The sequence below is a fragment of the Biomphalaria glabrata genome, chromosome 9 (genome assembly GCF_947242115.1).
Source record: "Biomphalaria glabrata chromosome 9, xgBioGlab47.1, whole genome shotgun sequence".
Classification (NCBI taxonomy): Eukaryota; Metazoa; Mollusca; class Gastropoda; family Planorbidae; genus Biomphalaria; species Biomphalaria glabrata.
In genome coordinates this window covers 14,894,690-14,917,251 of record NC_074719.1, presented here as the reverse complement: position 1 = coordinate 14,917,251, position 22,562 = coordinate 14,894,690, and the positions used below count along the sequence as shown (strand labels likewise).

The 22,562-nt window shown below is 41.8% G+C and overlaps 1 protein-coding gene and 1 long non-coding RNA gene across 5 annotated transcripts in view; both read left to right on the top strand.

Moving 5' to 3' along the window:
- LOC129928237 (fibrinolytic enzyme, isozyme C-like) overlaps positions 1-3,732 on the top strand; it is a 142,773-nt gene extending 139,041 nt beyond the window's left edge. For all 4 annotated transcript variants that reach the window (XM_056041622.1, XM_056041620.1, XM_056041621.1 and 1 more), the window contains one exon: positions 3,634-3,732. In XM_056041622.1, the coding sequence (XP_055897597.1) occupies positions 3,634-3,698 (65 nt within the window). In that variant the 3' untranslated portion in view covers positions 3,699-3,732. The remainder of the gene's footprint in view (positions 1-3,633) is intronic.
- A 13,547-nt stretch (positions 3,733-17,279) lies between these two features.
- LOC129928436 (uncharacterized) lies at positions 17,280-18,607 on the top strand. The gene is made up of 2 exons (XR_008779982.1): positions 17,280-17,446; positions 18,054-18,607. It is a non-coding gene; the product is annotated as an uncharacterized LOC129928436 (long non-coding RNA).
- Positions 18,608-22,562: the final 3,955 nt, after the last annotated feature.

Sequence of the window (22,562 nt, the reverse complement as noted above, 5' to 3'; positions counted from 1 at the left end):
TTTGAATTTAGACTTATATTTATTAAGTACATTATCTCTTGTCATGATGTCGAATGTCAAAATGCAAGAGCTCCAAATGATATCCCCGGGCCCCCAAATCCCAAGCTACGCTAATAACAATAGACACACTACTTGGAAATGAAAAGCCTCTCTCCTAACAAAACACTTTTTGGTTCTTTTTTTTATTGTTAGCTTTCTTCAATACAAAGTTGTTATTCCCAACCTTGAACTTTTAGGCCACCCCACCCCCTTTGCCTTGAAAGGTCAATAAAGTACAGTTTAAAACAAAACACATTTAATACTTTGAATCATCCGTGACATCCTAGCATACAATAATGCCGTACCAGTAAATGATACAAGTACTGATACATGAATGATAGAAGCTTTGATCTTCCTGCGACAGCAAAAACATAACTATTTGCAATTCGGTCCACTCTTTACATTTTTTTTTTAATTTTGTCAGCCATAGATCTAGATCTAGAAAAGAACCTTATTTAGAATAACCCATCTCAACATGTTGTATTGTAAATTATCCCCACCCCCCCCCCAACCGCAAAAAAAAAACAACATACAAATCATACACGTTCAATCATTTAATAGGACTTTATAGTCAATGTGACAATTTTTGGATTTATGATTTTTTATTTAGAATAGAGGCTTCTCATGTAGATCTGAATCTAATCGTTTTAAAATGGTTCTACACATTATCATTAGCTACAGTCTGTACATTTCATATTGCAGTAATTTTCTCTAAACACACACTCTTTCATACAGATGTTTCGCAGTCTTTGTAAACATACATCTAATAGTGACACTGTTATAAGGATAGACCCTCACATTTATACTGACAATCATCTAGATCTAGATCTGGTAGGAGTTCATGTTCATAATTTGGACATTTAAATGTCAGCTTAAAATTTTGAATATTCAGATTAAACGAAATAAATTTAATAGACTTACCCTTAAGTAATAAATGAAAATGGAAGGTGATTGTATTAACTACCCTTCCCACTCTAGATTTTTTAGTGACGGGGGGGGGGGATCCAATTTTTGACCTGAATCTTAGTGTGTGAACAAAATTAGTTGAGTATCTTTATAGTATAAGCTAATTATTGATATTTATACCCATTTGTATATTATGTCACACAACACTCTAATCTCAAAATAAAATAAAAATAATTCATTACTAAATATAAAATGAAAGAAGGTTGTACCAGGTGGTAGGGGCGATAGATGTAATCACATTCTCCCCACATGGCAGACCAATACTTTTGCTTTTGTATTATAGTTAAGAAATTACAAAACTTTTTACAAGAAAATCTGTCACAAATATAATTAATATATGCTTTAAATTACATTTTTATATCGAGTCGCCCAAGCCTTATTCTTTAATGCCAAAATGCAATCATTAAGCAATAATAATAACAAGGAGAGAGGACTCTTACATGAGATTCGTTTCCACTCTACCGGCCCCCGACGAAAACATGAAATTTAAAACAGAATAGTTAAATATGGCGACAGAGTCTATTTAATTGGGCATGAATTCAAGATCATTATTTAAAGAATATGTTTTGGTAAATTTAGAATTCATAAGAAATTTTTAAGTAAAAGAGTAACCATTGAGATGAAATGAATTGAGATAAGTTTTGAGACCAAATATTTGTTTCTAGTCGCCTTTTCCCAAACTTTACTCAATTGAGATTTTTCTATTGTATAATAGCTTAGGAACTATAGCTCATGATTTTATAATTAAATCCTAAAAATACAAAAATAAATAACTAAAAAAGAATCTAATAGGTCTACTTGATTTTTTTCTCCTTCTTCTGATTTTTTGTTTCTGTTCAGAGCTTTGTATTATAGTTCTGTAACAACACGAAGTTACAAACAGAATTAATAATTAATATATGATTTTTTTTTAAGATTATTTTTCCAAGACATTTTTTTTTCGACGTCGACACTCTATAAAGCTGTGGATTATCTTTTCTTTTCACGGAACACATCTGTTGTATTTGAAATTTGCTAACGGCCTATAAATTTACATTTAATATTTAAAAAAAATAAATATTCAAAAGGTTCTTTAATATCAGACATTTAGCGCGTCCAAACAGTCGATTATCTAAAGAGCATTTCACCATCGTTCTCTTGGCGTCTTATTCTGACCAAAAAAAAGCCTACTACAAGAGGACTCGCTTGACATGAAGATAATATTAAGATAAAAACGCGGAATAAAGATATTATACTTACACTACTTGTATCTCGATTGTCACTCACACTTCAGTATCGGCCCCCACGTTACTTTATGTGACTCAATTTGATCTTCATTTTTTAATAGGACGAATAATGAGGGAATTGAAATGGGAACCAAATTGGAGCATGTCTTTCCACCCAGAAAAATGTCAGTTATTAATTAAGAGTAACAAAAAAACTAAAACAAATTAATTCCACTTATCGTATTCACGGTAAACCAGTAACATAGACTAAAAACGCAAAATACCTAGGTGTTATAATAAATAAAAAATTGTCATGGAATCCTCATATTGATGAAACTATCAAAAAATCAAACAAAGCATTAGGGTTTATTAAAAGAAATTTCTATAAATCAAATAAAAACATAAAACTAAAATGTAATTTAACTTTGAGTAGGCCAATAATAGAATATGAATCCTTTGTTTGGGACCCCTCAACTCAAGAAAACATTAAGAAGCTGGAACAGACACAAAATAGAGCAGTGAGATTCATAACAAACGAATATTCACATTTGACTAGAGTAACACCTTTTAGTAAAATCACTAAATTTAGAAAGCCTTCAGGACAGAAGACTCAAAAAGTAAAGTAGCTATTTGACATAAAACTGAACCATAATCTTCAAATACAAAAACAAAAAATTTAATAAAATACTTTAATTGCAAATTAAAGGAAATTTCTATAAATCAAACAAGAACATAAAACTAAAATTGTTATTTAACCTTGGTTAGGCCAATAATAGAATATGCATACTCTGTTTGGGACCCCTCAACTCAAGAAAACATTAAGAAACAGGATAATAAAATAAAATACTCAGAAAGACTCAAAGCTAAAGGCACATTCCTCTTCCAATATGCTAGGACAAATTTGTACAAATGCTCCTTCTTCCCTAGTGCCATTAGAACATGGAATGGGTTGCCTGAGCTAGCCAGGAAAACCAGTGACTTGGTAAAATTTAAGTCATTGGTTAATATGCATGACTGAATGCATTTTGCGTAGGATGTAATCATCTTTTTTGTTGAAGTAACGTCTGTATTATATAAGATAAGCTGTGGATGTCAGGAGAAGGCGTTTCTGGCAGTGAAGAATGTAAGAAGACGCATGACAAAAAAATCGCCCATTCTCTCAAAATTCCTGGATCCGCTAGTGTACAATAGTCAATAATTGAAGAAATGATAATTATAATTGAAATGTCAGAATTAAGTGACCAGTAAATTAAATGATTAAGTATTAAAAAGACGAAGATTATTTGACCGGGATCAAGGGTGACGTTGATTAAACGTCTAAACACCAGTGCTATTTATTTTTTAAGGATAGCAGACTAAACTTGAAAAAGAAATGTTCTTTTAAATATTAAATAAGAAATTTAAAAATATGTTTATGTTTCAGATCAAAGACCTGCTATGTATGTAAATCTATCTGTACACCACGACTGGTTGTCAGACAAACTGTAAGGGTCAATTGAATAAACTTTTGTGGTCCTCAACACATGTTCTTGTTGTTTAGTTCATTGGTTACTTCTTATTTTAGATTGTCCCAGCTTTGAAGGGAATAATCAAAAGGCTTGTCATATGGCTAGTCAAAGTTTTTTTGTGTTTTTTTTACTTAGTAAACGGCGGCTCAGACTTCTAACTTGCTAGAGAATATTTTGACTAAGTTAAGCAGTTGATGCTTCAGGTGCCTGTTGTAAAAAGCCCTATGAACTTTGATTGTGATAGTTAAGACTATGAACAATAACAGAGTATGTTTTAAATTTAATGTTTCATACTGACAGATTCATGTTTATGTTAGTTGGCGATTGGCGAGTATAGTTCTATAAACAGGCAGTATTAATAAAACTTTGCTATATAGACTGACTGATAAATTAAAGACAATATCTACGGGATATTTTTGATTGTGAGTAAATTTTCCAAATTCCAACGATTTATTCATCTATCAAGAGAACTCTAGAACCGCCAAATGGATTTGCATAAAAGTTTGTACATTTTTTGTACACTCTTAGGTGCTCGCTGATTAACAGTTTTTTAGATTCACATACTTTTAATTAAAGGTTTATTAATTTTGAATCTTTAGTACTGAAACAAATCATGAATAAATATGAAATACAACATAATAGTAGCACTATAAGTTGCCTGGATACATGGCGCCATAAAACCGGGAGCTTCGGGCAGATTGAGCTCGTCAGCCTATTAAGGCAGTTTATCTAGGAGAGGGGTACTCTGACTTCAAAACCCCGCTGCCTTGCTGTACTGAGGCTTCAGGAGACAACCTCGAGGAGAAATCAGGAGTGAAGCCCATTAGGCGTTGGGACTATCAGCTATGAAATTCCCTCCCGCAGCTTCTGCAACTGAGTTGGTGCCAAATGTAATGTGATGCGTTCCTTTGGATCTCATCAACAAGGTGGAGAGAGGGATCATGACGCATGGGCCACCCATGACCAATGTTACGTGCGCATCTTAGTGTGAATGTGAAATGGTGCGAATGCGTGATGAAAGTAAGAGGAAGAACCGAAATGGAGGACTATGAACAAGAAAGTGTTTTCAGTGTTAATAAAGATTAAAGTATTTATAAACTGTGATTTGTCGTTTACATGTCTAAAGAGTCTCATCCAATATAAAGACGTAACAAGTGGCGCCCAACGCAAAGGTAAAACCCACGTATCCCTCTATACACAGTGGATCTCCTGTCAGCAGACAGTAGAGATAGTATAGTCTAGATCTAGAGACAGGACAACATTCGATTCGATATTATTAGTAATCAACTATGGCGGACAAGGCTGAGGTAGCAGCGTTGAAGGAAGAGGGAAGGTTGTTGGAGCTTGAAGGGGCAGAACTAAGAAAATACGTACAAGAAAGGTTAATGGAGAGGGAGAGATTAGCCATAGAAAAGGAGAGATTAGTGATGGAAAGAGAAAAAGAAAAGGAGAGATTAGCGATGGAAAAAGAAAAAGAAAAGGAGAGATTAGCGATGGAAAGAGACAAAGAAAAGGAGAGATTAGATAAGGAGGACAAAAGAGAAAGGGAAAAAGAAAAGGAGAGATTAGCGATGGAAAGAGACAAAGAAAAGGAGAGATTAGATAAGGAGGACAAAAGAGAAAGAGAAAAAGAAAAGGAGAGATTAGATAAGGAGGACGAACGAGAAAGAGAAAAGGATAAGGAGATAGTAGCAATTGAAAGGGAAAAGAAAAATGAATTAGTCGCCATTGAAAGAGAAAGATTAGCGTTTGAAAAAGAGACAGCAGAGAAAAAGTTAAAAACAGACCAAGGAAAAGAGAATGATAAAAGAAAGAGTGACTCTACAGGTAATAAACTGGCAAAATATATAGGTTTGATATTCAACGAAGACAAAATGGACATAGGCATTTTTTTTGAAGAAGTTCGAAATAGAAATGAGAGAACTGGAGTACCCTGAAGACAAATGGACATTCTTATAGTCGAGATCATTTAAAGCGGAGGTGCCTTCAAAAATATGTATGAACCAGGGTAACTACAGCATTGTGAAAGAACAACTACTTCGAACTTTCGGGAAATCGTCCCGAGACATGACGTTAAACTGCGCTCCTCTTTCCTTAGCACTTTTGGAGCTCAAAAGTGCCCTACTTCTTTTCTATCATTGTGTCTGCCTCCTCTTTTCCTAAGTCTGCCTTCATTGATCATCACACTGTCTCCTTAACTTTAAATTCTCACTACGTCCTAGACCAGTCCGTTTGCCGTGGACTGCGACGGGTAAGGGGGGATAAAGAGATCCTGGTGTTTGAGTGGTGGCTATCTGAGGATAAACCACAACAACACAATACTTTGGCTCCAAGTTCCCCAAGACCTGAGACCCAGATGGCCCGCTCTGGGTCAACCGGCTGGTCATGCCGAGCTACCAGCATAGGTCGTCGACCTATGCTGGAGGGCGGTGGCTGGAGGGTCAATCAGGGAGCTGCTGTATCGGACACATGTCCGATGTAGCAGCTGACTGAGTATAGCACCTGTGTAGCCCTGGCGGGCTCATTCTGGACATCCGAATGGCCCGTCCCCTTGTTGGACTCGATGGCGGGTGGGGAGCACATGTGCCGAATTAACCAAAATATATATGGACAAAAAACACACACAAAACTACTTGCCCCAGACCTATGTCTGGGCAAGAAACGTCGAATTGATGATAAAAAAGAGGAGGTCCCAAAAAGCTGTGCCACCTGGCCATCATTTCTGGTGGTTAGGTGCACAGAGGAGGGAAAAAACCTGACAAAGTTGAGCCCTTTTATTATCTATAAGGGACTCAAGTCAGTAGTGGGAGAGCCCAAGAGTGTGTCTAAGCTACACAAATCAATGGAACTCCTTGTAGAAGTAGACAGCAAGACGCACTCTGATGGGCTTTTAAGATGCAGAAGACTCTGTGATCTCCAAGTGGAAGTCATGCCACACAAGAGTCTGAACACCAGCAGAGGTGTAATCAGCTCTAGGGACCTACTGGAATGTTCCGAGAAGGAAATAGTGGAGGGCATTGAAGGAGTCACCCATGCCCGGCGCATTACCAGGCGCAGGGAGGGTGAGGAGGTCAAAACCGCCACTATTATCCTCACATTCGGAACTAGGACACCGCCAGAGTATGTGAAGGCAGGATACCTACGAGTTCCAGTGAGGCCCTACATACCTAACCCCATGAGGTGCTTCAAGTGCCAGGGTTATGGACACGGCGCGGCAAGAGGAACACTGTGTGTGCCAGATGTGCTGGAGAGGGTCATGAGGACAAGGGCTGCACAGCCCAGTTCAAATGCCCAAACTGTCAAGCTGGCCACTCAGCCTACTCCAAGGACTGCCCTGTGTGGAAACAGGAGGTTGCCGTGCAGGAGTACAAGGCAAGAAACGGATGTACCTTTAGCCAGGCGAAATCGGCTGTACTGGCCCTACCCAAGGGCCAATTCGGCTTGACAAAGACCTACGCCCAGGCTGTTGCTAAGATAGGAAGATCCATAGCCACACAGACGGACACATTGACCCCACCACCCCTTCCTCCTCCTCCAACTCAGAAGAAAACACCGCCAAAGAACACACCTCTGAAGAAACAAGAAAGCCCTGTTGTCATGCTAAAGAACAGGTTCTCTGTGCTCGCTGATGAGAGCATGGAGACTGAGCAGCATGTCAAAACCAATACTCCGGGAGAACCCGGAGACATCATGTCTGACACAGGTTCTCCTCAGAGAACCCAGCCAGACACCCCAACCTCTACCAAGTTAGAGGTTGACCAACTCCTAAGGGGAGAAATCAAAGCGGAGAGGATGCCCGAGGTGAGAGAGGAGGAAATAACCTCCGCTCTAACCAGAGGGATCTCCCCTCTCCAGAGAGAAAGACTTCCCCCAAAAGGGGGTTGTCCTCCTCTCCATCCAAACCCAAGAACAAAAATACCAAGGTCACTGGAATAAAGGGAAACCCCTCCGGGGGCCTCCCAAGGCCAAATAGCTCCAAGTAGGTCTTCTAGAATAAGCCATGGATTCCAGAATTGTACAGTGGAATTGTAGAGGCCTCAAGGCCAATTACGAGGAAATGCAGCTACTGATGGACATTTCTGAAAGATTGCATCATCTTCCGAAGCTACCGTGCTTACAGCAAGAATGTTGAGGATGCAGAGAGAGCATCAGGTGGAGTCTGTATCCTTGTGAAGGATAGCATCCCCCATGAGAGGGTAGAACTACAGACCACACTACAGGCCGTAGCAGCTAGGATAACCCTTCACAAGGTTATCACTTGCTGCAGCCTGTATCTACCACCAGGCGCTCCATTAAACCGAACAGACATGGAGGACCTATTGAAACAACTCCCCCGGCCTTATTTAATCCTTGGGGATTTCAATGCCCATAACACCATGTGGGGATCCAACAATACCGACACAAGAGGTCGTATGCTGGAGGATATCTTCCTCCAACATGATTTATGCATACTTAATGATGCATCACCGACCTACTTGCACCCAGGAACTGGATCACTCACATGCATTGACCTCACCGTATGCGTCCCCGGACTTCTGGACGACTTTAAATGGTCAGTTAGCAATGATCTACGGGGAAGTGATCACTTCCCAATCATCATTACTAACAATCTCCCTTCATTAGGACGACCTCAGCGGTGGAAACTGAATAAGGCCTATTGGGAACAATTCCAAAAAAGATATCACAGAAAATATCCTCGATGAACAGAACCCAGCCGATACCTTTGCTAGCAAGCTACTAAGTATAGCCAGGAAAGTTATACCCCTAACCTGTGCAAATCCAAAAAGGCTTAGCAAACCATGGTTTGATACAGCTTGCAAAAGTGCTATTGGCGATAGGAAAAAACGACTGGCTGCATTTATAAGGAATCCTTCCCAGGAAAACCTAAAGCTATTCAGGATAGCTAGAGCAAAGGCTAAACAAACCATACGGTCAGCCAAAAGGAATTCCTGGAGAAGTTTTGTCGGCAGTCTGGATGCCAAAACTTCTGCTAGAGCGGTTTGGAAGGCAGTAAGGCGAATCAAAGGGAAAGAATCAAATGCAATAGGGCATTTGAAAAACCAAGGACGAACTGTCACGTCCCCCAGAGAAATAGCTGACTGCCTTGCATCCTCAATAGCAGAAAAATCATCCACTGCACACTACACGCCAGAGTTCCAAAAAGTCAAAACCAGGGAGGAAAGACACCCCATTGATTTCAGGTCAGAGAACAATGAAGACTACAACAAACCGTTCTCGCTTGAGGAACTGAGGGAATCGCTGGACAAGTCACATGACACAGCGCCTGGAGAAGACGAAATCCATTACCAGTTCCTCAAGCACCTTCCCGAACCCTCATTGGCAGTCCTGCTAGGGGTCTATAACTGTGTGTGGCAAACAGGCGCTTTCCCAAACAGCTGGAGGAAAGCCACAGTTATACCGATACCTAAACCGGGAAGAGACGGCTCTGACCCAGCTAACTATCGACCAATAGCACTAACAAGCTGCATCTGCAAAACCATGGAAAGAATGATTAACAGTAGGCTGGTCTGGTACCTGGAAAGGAATAAAGTGATCTCAAACTACCAGTGCGGATTCCGGCAGGGGCGGACAACAACTGACCACCTGGTAAGGCTGGAAGCTTATATTAGAAATACATTACTCAGAAGAGAACATCTAGTAGCTGTATTCTTCGATATAGAAAAGGCCTATGACACAACCTGGAAACATGGCATTCTACGTGACCTGGCGCTTATGGGGCTTAAGGGACACCTCCCCCGTTTTGTGGAGGAATTCCTGAAAGATCGAAAATTTCAGGTTCGAGTGGGCAACTCCGCTTCTGACACTCATGACCAGGAAATGAGTGTACCCCAGGGCAGCATTCTGTCAGTCACCCTGTTCAACATTAAAATAAATAGCATCATAAATGCGCTGTCCCCTGGCATAGAGTGCTCTTTGTATGTTGATGACTTTGTCATTCTCACTTATGGGAAAAACATGAACACCTTAGAAAGAAAATTACAGTTATGTTTAAACAAAATTCAGGGTTGGGCAAACTATAATGGTTTCAAATTCTCAGTCTCCAAAACAGTTAGTATGCATTTTTGTAATCTAAGGGGACTTCACCCAGGCCCTGAACTATTTATACACAAAAAGAAGATCCCTGTCGTGAAAACTACAAAATTTTAAGGCCTCACCTTAGATTCCAAATTTAATTTTCTCCCCCACATTAAGGAACTTAAGAAGAAATGCCAAAAGTCATTAAACATACTAAGAGTACTCAGCCATACGGACTGGGGAGCTGACAGAGATACCTTGCTGCTGCTCTATCGGAGTCTAATTCGATCCAAGCTAGACTATGGATCCATAATATATGGAGCAGCAAGGAAGTCGTACCTAAAAATACTGGAACCAATACAAAATGCTGCCCTGCGTCTCTGTCTCGGCGCGTTTCGTACATCGCCTATCCCAAGTCTCCATGTGGAGGCTGGAGAACTCCCCATGGATATAAGAATGAAAAAGCTTGTAATGCAGTATATAGTCAAGCTAAAATCCAACCCCACGAACCTGCTTTTGACTCCATATTTAACCCCAAAGAGGTAGAATTATACAATCGAAGGCCTAACGTCATACAGCCGTTGGGCCTTCGAATGAGAGAACCATCCAAAATTTAACCCCACCCATTGACCAAATCTCTAAAATAGAAACCCCTCAGAACCCTTCTTGGCTAATGAATAAACCCAAATTAAATTTATCCCTACTCAATTTCAAAAAAGAAAATACAGACCCAAGCATACTACAAGTCCACTTTAGGGAACTGCAGGAGAGCTACAGAGATTGTGGCACCATCTACACAGACGGATCCAAAATGGAGGGAAAGGTCGCGTGTGCCTGCTCCTTCCGGAACAAAACAATCTCCCGTAGACTCCCCGATGGCTGCTCCATCTTTACGGCCGAATTGCACGCAATATTGCTTGCACTTATGGCCGTAAAAGCATCAGAAAGGAGGAAATTTATAATCTGCTCCGACTCCAAATCTGCATTGCAAGCTTTGGGGCGGATGAAGACTGACATCCCATTGGTACATAAGAGCCTGAAGCTGTTGGACTAAATAACAGCCGACCGTAGGGATGTCACCTTCATCTGGGTCCCCTCCCATGTTGGCATTGAGGGAAACGAAGCCGCAGACAGAGAAGCAAAGAGAGCCCTAAATCATGGGGTGTCAGGAACCCAAATTCCCTACTCGGACCTGAGACAAAGTATTGCCTCTGCCACCTATCGAGAGTGGCAGAACCGATGGGAGGCTGAGACTCACAGTAAACTCAGGCAGATTGTGGCGGATGTCAGGTGGCGGCCCACAGCTAAGGGTCTGACAAGGCGTGGTAGCACGACCATGTCCAGACTTAGGATTGGCCACACCTACATCACGCACTCTTTTGTACTGAAGAAAGAGGAGCCCCCACTTTGTGAGTACCGTGGAACATATCCTCGTTGATTGCCCCAGATACCAGGATGTCAAAGCGAAATATTTTAGAGTCACTAATTTAAATACACTATTTGATAATGTCGACCCTGGGAAGGTACTGGGCTTTATCCGGGAAGTGGGGCTATCTACGAAGATCTGATTTATGAATTAGTGAACATGCACTATTTACACTAGATTTTTACCAAATATTTAAATTTTTACTACCTTGACTATTTTAACTGTGAATAGACCTTGATTTTAATGATATGACTGTATAGAATCTGGCCCTGTTGTTTAGAGAGAGAGAGTAGTCCTTAAGGGACTGCAGGCACGACATGGCCTAAATTGTGCCGATGTGCCTCAAATCAAACAATCAATCAATCAATCAAACTTTCGGGAAAACAGAAGCTTTCTATCGCCAACAGTTTGTTAATTGTGAGATAGAACCAGAGGATGACCCGCAGACCTTCTTGGACAAAATGAGCAGCCATTTCGATAACTGGATAGAAACCGCTGATGTAGAAAAACCTTTGACAGTCTTAAGACATTTCTCATGCTGGACAAAGTGATGTACGAGTGTCAGGAGGAATTAAAAATATTTCTGTTGGAGAGGAAACCGAAATCCATAGAAGACATAGTAAGACTGATAAGGGCTTATAAAGTGGCACATCCCGAGAAGAAATTATCTAGAGGCAGTGATATAGAAGAAATAGTTGCCTTTAACAGAACATGTGAGACACAGAATAACTCTCACAGTGTGACGAACCGTTTTAGCTCACTCAAGATATCACTCAGGTCTAAGCATTTAATTAATTTATTTACTCGCTATTAATCATCAATTTTATTAATTTAGCCAATCAAGCGCTAAAAACACAGCCAACACCCCTCCAATCCAACCCCACCCCCTTTGGCAGCGATGTCACATTTCACTATCCCCACCTTGACACGTGCCACACTAGACTCTTGACAAGAGTACGCTCCCTTTTTCCTATCTTGGCAAACATCCGTTCACCCCCCCCCCCCTTGTTGGGAGCGGCTGGTCACTTCAAAGTGCCCATTCAACTCAACGCCTCGGGCAACGCTGTTCGTCTAGCACTAGCCATTATCAAGGTATAATCTCCCTTGATTTTGGCCGAGCTCCGATAATCTCCCCTTCATAATCCACCTGGCCACCTGGGCTGATTTCCTGGACTTTCAACTCGCGCCTTCGCGCAATGTCTATCTCCCGGAAACGCCGTCACGGTCAAGCGAGGATCTCTTTGTCAAAGACGCCAGATAGTCTAGACCACCTTTGCACTTATCTCCCGCCACTCACCCCCCCCCCCCCTTTCTATTTACGTGTATATGGACAAACTTCATCGTCCGATCTCATTCACGCTGGAGAGCCCACTGGGAGCACATCTATCTCTTGCTTGAGCTCTAGACTATTTTCATTCCCTTATCTCACTTGGATTGGTGGTATGTAACTTAGTAAAGTGCTTGAGAACCATTTTACTTAGTAATGTATATATATATTTGTGCATTTATTACTACATTATTTGTGTATATATTTGTGCATTCCTATCATGGATGATGTAAGTAGATTACTGTATACTTATATTGTATATCATGACCTTTATGGCTAAATGTTCAAGCCATTTGGACTAGAATTTATTACCAATTCTTACCAGAGGTATTTAGCTCTTTAACTATCATTAATTTAACTCTGATATATTAGCGCTCGGCACGAGCTTTCAATATATTATCATTGATTAATTCCTTGGCAGGGAATTATCCAAACATTTATGTAAACATGTCTTATTACTTAGTATGTATTTACTTATGCTCTATGTTTACTTATGTGAGAGCACGGGCGAGTATCAGACGTTGATCTCCCCTTCCCCTTTCATCTCATTTATCTTAGTGATGTATGTACTTGCTATTCACCGTGATTGGTGAGCGTCATTTATATTACTTATCATATATCACTTACTACTGTTTGTTATTTCCCTTTATGGGAGTCCCATTATTATTGTTATCTCCCTTGATGGGACACTATATTCATTTGTTATGCCCCTTTAACAATTATGAAACTAGCTTATAGTTTCTATACATCAGTCTGAAGATGTCCTTCACGGAAAGGCATCTACCTCCCAGTGTTATCATTATGGCTAAACCGACGCATACATCATATCGTTGCAGCTTTTATCCATAGGCTACATCCGCCTGAAATCTTAGCAACCTAAAGCTGATAGCAGATTTGCTGGCACCAGATCTGTAGACATCAGACCTACTCATCCTTCAAGAGTCCAAGTAACAACGCTAGCCACAGACCCGTCACTGGCTTAACTGATTGGTAGACGCAGCTTAGCTCTGCAACCATACAAGTTGGACTGCACACGGAGCCTGGATCCACTACGCCAGCCCACCAGCAGACAGCATCAGTACCAGCCACACCAGTCTCACCAGTGCAGCACAGGACCAAAAGCTAAGCAACCAGCCTAATGACACTCAGACCACTTGGTTCTAATATCTGACGATGATAGTCCTATATATGTAAATACGCTAGATTCCATACTAGCAACTGTACAGCATTTCACCTTTCATTATCTTATGTTGTATAATAAACTGTACATAAGTTTACATCTAAATATAGTATTTGTTGCTTGCATTATAACGCTGTGCTTGTAGTTTATATGTGCAAGTAAGGATTCTCAAACTATAAAATCCCCTAGACACCCAAAACGGCCAATATCTTAATCCGACTTGTCACAATGGCGAGCCTCGTCCGGGATTTACCCAACTAATACTGCAAGCACAGCAGGCAACTCCCCAGTATTTTAACTATCATCATTGTTAGAGCACAAGACTACAGAGTGTCATTCAGAGCTATTTTATTTTCTAATTTTGTATTGCTGTGATTGTACTTCATTTACAGGTTCTTAAGCACCAAACAAAGGTTAATACCACCTTTCCTATAACTCTTAGGTAATTGCTTTCAGCAGCTCCATCATCGTCTCCACCTCTTACTCTACCTTCCGCCTTTCCCCTTCATCACCCACCCCTCACCATCCTAGCACCCCTCACCACCATGGCCAGTGGCACACGCTCCAAAGCGGACTCTGACATGAAACAAAAAATAGCTGAACTCAGAGAACTCGCGGCCGTCATGTATGACGATGAGGCAAAGCAGAAAGAATTTGTGAGGGCAGAAATTGATAAGGAGATGGAAGAAAGAAGAAAGGAGAAGGAAAGGGAACATGAAATAGCTATGGAGAGAGAGAAAAGGGAAGCTGAAGTAGCCATAGCCAAAGAGAAGGAAAAAAAGGAAGCTGAAGTAGCTATAGCTATAGCTATAGCTAAAGAAAAGGAAATCACGGAGCGAGAAAGGGAAAAAGAAAAACAAATAACTGAGAGAGAAAGGATAGCCGCGGAGAAAGAGAACGGAACCGCCAGTCAAGTTTCCTCCGGATCTCGCCCGGCTAGCCCTGCCTCCCAGCAAAGTTCCTCAAACGGCCTACCCCACATGCCAATGGAGCACTTCGACGACAAGACAGAGAACATCGAAGTTTATCTTGTCCGTTTCGAAGAAGTTGCGAGCTACTACGGTCTGCCAGAGGAGAAATGGTGCTTCCGGCTATCCCAATGCCTCCGAGGCAAAGCCTATGAAGTATACTCTAAACTCCCCTCCGGCCAGCGAGAAGACTACGCAGCCCTCAAACAGGCGCTACTCGTCCAATTCGAGCTGACTGCCGAGGCTTACCAAAAGAAATTCAGGACATCCCGCCTAGAGCGCAGAGAGACTTATAACAATCTCTGCGGCAGGTTGGACAGATACCTGAGAAGATGGCACACTCTTAGCGAACTGCCAGAGACTTTGGACGGCCTAGTGAGCCTCATACTCGCGGAGCAGTTGCTAGAGTGCATGCCTAACGATGTCAAAATCTTTGTAAGGGAGCAACAAGCCGCTACACCAGCCGACATAGCTTCAGCTGCAGACCGGTACGCGACTGCCCGCAAAGACGTTAAGGACATCAAAAGCAAGACCTCAGCCTCGGACAAACCAGAGGACCAGCCCACTTCTTCCAACAAACACGCTCCTTCTGGCCAACCCTCTCCTTTTACTAAACCTCATCACCAAAAAGCACCAATCCAACGACCAGCCACGCCTACTAGCTACGACAGACGAAGCCACCCGCCTCGACATGGCCAGACCAATAACCATCACCGTGACCGGAACAGCACGAGTGATCACAGGCCCAATCGACAGCATCAGGCCCCACGTACTGTGTCAGCCATGACTGAGCTCCCTGAACCCTCTTTGCATAATCAGCCATCGCCTCTTGATGAGGAAGAGGAGGACTATTACGTCATATCAGCGCTGACCGTGGCCCCTGAACCCACTGCTTGTGGCCTTACCCAACCGATACCGCCTCACCCCATCGTATCACCTCCTGGGGTAGAGATTATTCTGATTAACGGATCTCCTGTCCAGGCACTATTCGATTCCGGATGTGAGGTGAGCTCTGTCATCAGCAAAGCACTGGTCGACCCATCGGATCTCACTGGTGGATCAGTGACGGTTCAATCTCTAGACCGTGGCATTCCTCCGAAGGTGTATCCTATCGTTCGGGTCCACGTAGAATGCAAGTATGTACATGGCACCATTGATGCAGTAGTCATGGACTCGCCAGTATACGACTTTGTTCTAGGCTCCAGGTACATACCTCTAGGCGTTGTCAATAAACCATACTTCTCTCTGCCTGTCGGTAGAATGACAAAGCAGAAACGTGGCAGCAACCAGCCGGTTGGAAGCCCTGGTCGCCACTCTAACAAACCCTTTACTGGCTCTTCAGCCAAGCTCAAGCCGTTCCACCCTGGCACTGGCACTGCTAGGAAGTCACGAGGTAAGCGAAATACCTACACTCGTGAGAGTCCTTGTAACTCCCGCTCTTCAGCTATCAAACCACTCATCCCTGGCACTGATCCTGCCAGGAAGTCACAGAGGAAAGTGAACTTTCACTCTCATGAAAGTGGGCCTCATCACGGCTCCACCCACACTTTAAGGCCACTCTTCCCTGACATTGACCGTGTCTGGAAAACTAGAGGTAAGCCGATTAATCGCACTCACGAAGAAACGCCTTACTATGGCTTCAGAGATAAGCCCCGTCCAACATACGCGCATTGGGCACTCCGCCATAACACCCATCCCACTTACTGGTCTGCCCCAAGAAGGAGATGTACCCAGTCCTATTCACCCGGCCTATTTCCCCAGGTTTCCAGAATTGCCCCTTCCACGTGGCAATCCGCCTGCGGACAGAACATAGGCGACAGCGGACCCTTAGGACGGACACCCCTCTGGACCTTGGCAACCTCTTAACTACTGGGAAAATTTTCTTAAATGCTACGACCAACAGTAGACGAAACTTGAGTGATATCAACGTCAGCACTTTATAGATCTTTTAACAAAGACCTATCTTACGCAGGGAGGGTTGTGACGAACCGTTTTAGCTCACTCAAGATATCACTCAGGTCTAAGCATTTAATTAATTTATTTACTCGCTATTAATCATCAATTTTATTAATTTAGCCAATCAAGCGCTAAAAACACAGCCAACACCCCTCCAATCCAACCCCACCCCCTTTGGCAGCGATGTCACATTTCACTATCCCCACCTTGACACGTGCCACACTAGACTCTTGACAAGAGTACGCTCCCCTTTTCCTATCTTGGCAAACATCCGTTGCCCCCCCCCCTTGTTGGGAGCGGCTGGTCACTTCAAAGTGCCCATTCAACTCAACGCCTCGGGCAACGCTGTTCGTCTAGCACTAGCCATTATCAAGGTATAATCTCCCTTGATTTTGGCCGAGCTCCGATAATCTCCCCTTCATAATCCACCTGGCCACCTGGGCTGATTTCCTGGACTTTCAACTCGCGCCTTCGCGCAATGTCTATCTCCCGGAAACGCCGTCACGGTCAAGCGAGGATCTCTTTGTCAAAGACGCCAGATAGTCTAGACCACCTTTGCACTTATCTCCCGCCACTCACCCCCCCCCCTTTCTATTTACGTGTATATGGACAAACTTCATCGTCCGATCTCATTCACGCTGGAGAGCCCACTGGGAGCACATCTATCTCTTGCTTGAGCTCTAGACTATTTTCATTCCCTTATCTCACTTGGATTGGTGGTATGTAACTTAGTAAAGTGCTTGAGAACCATTTTACTTAGTAATGTATATATATATTTGTGCATTTATTACTACATTATTTGTGTATATATTTGTGCATTCCTATCATGGATGATGTAAGTAGATTACTGTATACTTATATTGTATATCATGACCTTTATGGCTAAATGTTCAAGCCATTTGGACTAGAATTTATTACCAATTCTTACCAGAGGTATTTAGCTCTTTAACTATCATTAATTTAACTCTGATATATTAGCGCTCGGCACGAGCTTTCAATATATTATCATTGATTAATTCCTTGGCAGGGAATTATCCAAACATTTATGTAAACATGTCTTATTACTTAGTATGTATTTACTTATGCTCTATGTTTACTTATGTGAGAGCACGGGCGAGTATCAGACGTTGATCTCCCCTTCCCCTTTCATCTCATTTATCTTAGTGATGTATGTACTTGCTATTCACCGTGATTGGTGAGCGTCATTTATATTACTTATCATATATCACTTACTACTGTTTGTTATTTCCCTTTATGGGAGTCCCATTATTATTGTTATCTCCCTTGATGGGACACTATATTCATTTGTTATGCCCCTTTAACAATTATGAAACTAGCTTATAGTTTCTATACATCAGTCTGAAGATGTCCTTCACGGAAAGGCATCTACCTCCCAGTGTTATCATTATGGCTAAACCGACGCATACATCATATCGTTGCAGCTTTTATCCATAGGCTACATCCGCCTGAAATCTTAGCAACCTAAAGCTGATAGCAGATTTGCTGGCACCAGATCTGTAGACATCAGACCTACTCATCCTTCAAGAGTCCAAGTAACAACGCTAGCCACAGACCCGTCACTGGCTTAACTGATTGGTAGACGCAGCTTAGCTCTGCAACCATACAAGTTGGACTGCACACGGAGCCTGGATCCACTACGCCAGCCCACCAGCAGACAGCATCAGTACCAGCCACACCAGTCTCACCAGTGCAGCACAGGACCAAAAGCTAAGCAACCAGCCTAATGACACTCAGACCACTTGGTTCTAATATCTGACGATGATAGTCCTATATATGTAAATACGCTAGATTCCATACTAGCAACTGTACAGCATTTCACCTTTCATTATCTTATGTTGTATAATAAACTGTACATAAGTTTACATCTAAATATAGTATTTGTTGCCTGCATTATAACGCTGTGCTTGTAGTTTATATGTGCAAGTAAGGATTCTCAAACTATAAAATCCCCTAGACACCCAAAACGGCCAATATCTTAATCCGACTTGTCACACACAGAACAAGGGAGACACAGGATAGACAGTATAGAAGTGGTACATATGAAAGACAAAATGATAACCGCAACGGAAGATATCAAGGAAACAGACAAGAAAGAAAGGACTGGGAGAAAGGTAGAATAGAGCAAGGCTTATCATTGTCATCTGATACTGGAACATTGGAGATTTTTCAGACATTCGTAGGGAACAAGGCAGCCAAGACCATCAGGGATACAGGAAGCACTATTATTGGAGTGAATAAGAATTTAGTGAAAGACCATGAATATACAGGCGAATCTAGGAAGTGTGTTATGTTTAATGGGAATATTGTACAATTACCGATTGCTAAAGTTAGTATAGACACACCGTATTTTAAGGGGACAGTGAAAGCTTGTGTTGTAGATCAGAGTGAGATAGATTTAATTATTGGGAATATTCATGGGGTGAAAATATGTTCAGTAAGGGAGATTGAGAATTGGAAGAAATATAATGGGATAAAGTCTACGCGAGGTAGAAATGGGGATGTGGAAGAAGACATAAGATCTCATACATCAGATGACATGGGTAGCAGAGAGCACGAGAAGAAAGAATTAACAGATAAGGTAGAAAGCAATGCAATAGGAATGGGTCCAAATCAAAGTAAAGTAAGGCAATCAGTGGTACAGGGAAAGCGATTTAAACCCACATATAGACATACAAGTCCATACATCTTATGCTTTAATTGTGGGAGAAGGGGGCATACTAGAAGACAGTGTCAACAGTTAATTAGAATTAAGGATTCAAGGTACAATAATGAAGAGGCGTATACGAGAAAAGAGAGGGATATTAGCAGCCTAGAAAACAGTACAGCTAGATCATTCGGTAGTAGGATCACAATGGGACATCATTGCAAAGGAGGGAAGCCGAAAGGATGGCATGTCAATAATGTTAGAATTATATAGATATGATTAGAAAAGGTAGGAATGATGGACACTAATTATTGTTCTATTCTACAATGAATAAATATATGTGCAATGAATTGAATATTGTTGTTACAATATGCACGGAGCAAGATAGACTTTGTTTGTTAACTATTTGATTGCGACTGGGATGATGGTGTTTTGTACAGGCATAAAATTATGAGTGGGGAGTTGTATTAATAGAAATATGATTACTTATAGATATATGTTAACAGAAGTGGTTTCAATTGCTCATAATAACAGTTCTTATTGTGATGAATATAATTGTTATTCCATGTTGGAATTGTATTGGTATTAACATGATATTGTGTTTGAGTTCGTTTAGTTATTACATTATGGTTTTATATGTTACCGATTTTTTTTTAACTTGGAATAGTCTAATAATATATTCAGTGATTTGTATTTTGGACGTTCGATGTGCATCGAACTTGTTAAACAGGGGGGGGGGGGTGTTACGTGCGCATCTTAGTGTGAATGTGAAATGGTGCGAATGCGTGTTGAAAGTAAGAGGAAGAACCAAATGGAGGCATATGAACAAGAAAGTGTTTTCAGTGTTAATAAAGATTAAAGTATTTATAAACTGTGATTTGTCGTTTACATGTCTAAAGAGTCTCATCCAATATAAAGACGTAACAACCAATTTATCCAAGGCCCAGGAATGCACCCGGAGAGGAAACTCTGGTGCTGTTGCCAAGAGGCTAAAACGGGAGACAAAAGTTACGGTTTATAAGCCATATATATATAGGCCTATATATATATATATATATATATATATATATATATATATATATATATATATATATATATATATATATTGTAATAACTTAAGTGAGGCAACTCAACGAGGACATTGACGTTTATTTACACTGAGACATGACAAACACAAAGGGCATCTGCCTTGAGCACAGCATCTCCATATTGGCTCTCTCCTTGGGCGGAAATCGTTAGTCTCCTATGTCAACATCCGACTTGTCTGGTCACTGATAGTGCGCACCTTCTTTCTACACTATCTTGGATGGCGGTGCGCATGGCAAAGTCATAACATTGCCCCGTCTTAGCACTTTTCGTCCCGAAAAGAAACACTGCAGCTGAGGTTTGACAGTTTAGGTGGAGGTCGATCAGTGGGAGCCACAGGCGGCAGGGAACGTGTTCCCCACGAGGCCATCCGCATTGTTTTCTTCCAGTGCCGCTTTCTCTTTCTCCAGTTGACCAGGCTGTTGTTGCGATAATGACGTGGCCGTTTGCCACACAAAGAGATAGGGTCGAGCACTGTTTTCTTCAGCACAGCCGTTGATCGGACACGCTGTCTCAGCAGACCTTCCCGACAGACGCCTCTCAAGGGAGCTGCAGGTTCGCTTGCAGCTACGTTGCAAGCAAAGTCCAATGCACCGAAGTCATCCTCAGACAACAGTCTTACGTCCAGAAGATAGGTCTCTTCAGGTTCAAGTGGAAAATGTCTTCCTTTTGACAGCTCAGATTTAGAGTGGTTTGACTGACATTCATCTATGCCAATGTCGATGATGATGGTAGATGTACATATGCCCTGTTGGTGGTTTTCTTGGCATCTAAATTCTATGTGTGAAGCGCCGCACGTACAGTTCATGCTAAACTTCTGGATGCAGTTGTCAAGCTTCGAATTTCCTTCGTAGGCACCGGAAGATAGGTTGAGGTCTTTAAAGTCCACAGCAACAGGCTTGAACGCAGACCCAACATTGTCTTGATCTGTCCGGCTCATTGAGGTACTGGTAACAGGTACAACAGGAACAAACGCTTCAGGCACATAACAGACTTCAGTTAAGGTACTGGTAACAGGTACAACAGGAACAAACGCTTCAGGCACATAACAGACTTCAGTTAAGGTACTGGTAACAGGTACAACAGGAACAAACGCTTCAGGCACATAACAGACTTCAGTTAAGGTACTGGTAACAGGTACAACAGGATCAAACGCCTCAGGCACGTAACAGTCCCCAGTTTCTTCATTTGTCTCCTTCCGTTCGACTCCGTACATTCCGTTGAGATCATCACAGCAATCGTTGTCACGTTTCTCGTCTTGAAAGTCACAACCACAAGACTTGCCCACAACACAGACACAGACGGCGCTCAAATCCCCAGCGTATCCGTCACCACTGCTTGTGCAGCCACAGTCTTGACCACGCAACTTCTTTACCAACGAGTCTACAGGCAACTGCTCCTTTACCAACGAGTCTACCCCTTCTTTCATTCGAGACACCATTTTATCTACCTTGTTCCCCATACTGTTAATTTGTTCACACATTGCTTCATTTATCTTGCCAATAAGCTCATAAATCTCCGGTTCAATTTCAAATAAGTAGGTATCTGGATCTTCGTCTTCATCTATCAAGGCTTGCAGGAAACGAGCTGTAAGCACCTCCTTGGTACCACCAATTATCTCATATCGGTTACGAAGTTCCTTCCTAAGCTCTCAAACTGAGAGTTGGTCTAATCGTTTCAAAGCTGCCATTGTAAATCCTACCTCATCTCGTTGAGTTGCCTATAATCCCACTTCTGACACCAATTGTAATAACTTAAGTGAGGCAACTCAACGAGGACATTGACTTTTATTTACACTGAGACATGACAAACACAAAGGGCATCTGCCTTGAGCACAGCATCTCCATATTGGCTCTCTCCTTGGGCGGAAATCGTTAGTCTCCTATGTCAACATCCGACTTGTCTGGTCACTGATAGTGCGCACCTTCTTTCTGCACTATCTTGGATGGCGGTGCGCATGGCAAAGTCATAACAATATATATATATATATATATATATAAGTCGCCTCCAAACGTAGGTGTGGCTGACTAAATATCTCCATCTTTTATCAAAATTATATTTGTCTATCAAGCATTGGTTCTCCAAACTTCTTTAAGGCTCTGAGAAATGGGTTGGGCTTGTCAAACATTGTTATCAAAGACGGTTTCACTCTTTTTAGAATAGGATGTCATGGACACAATACGAATAACAATATTGTTTT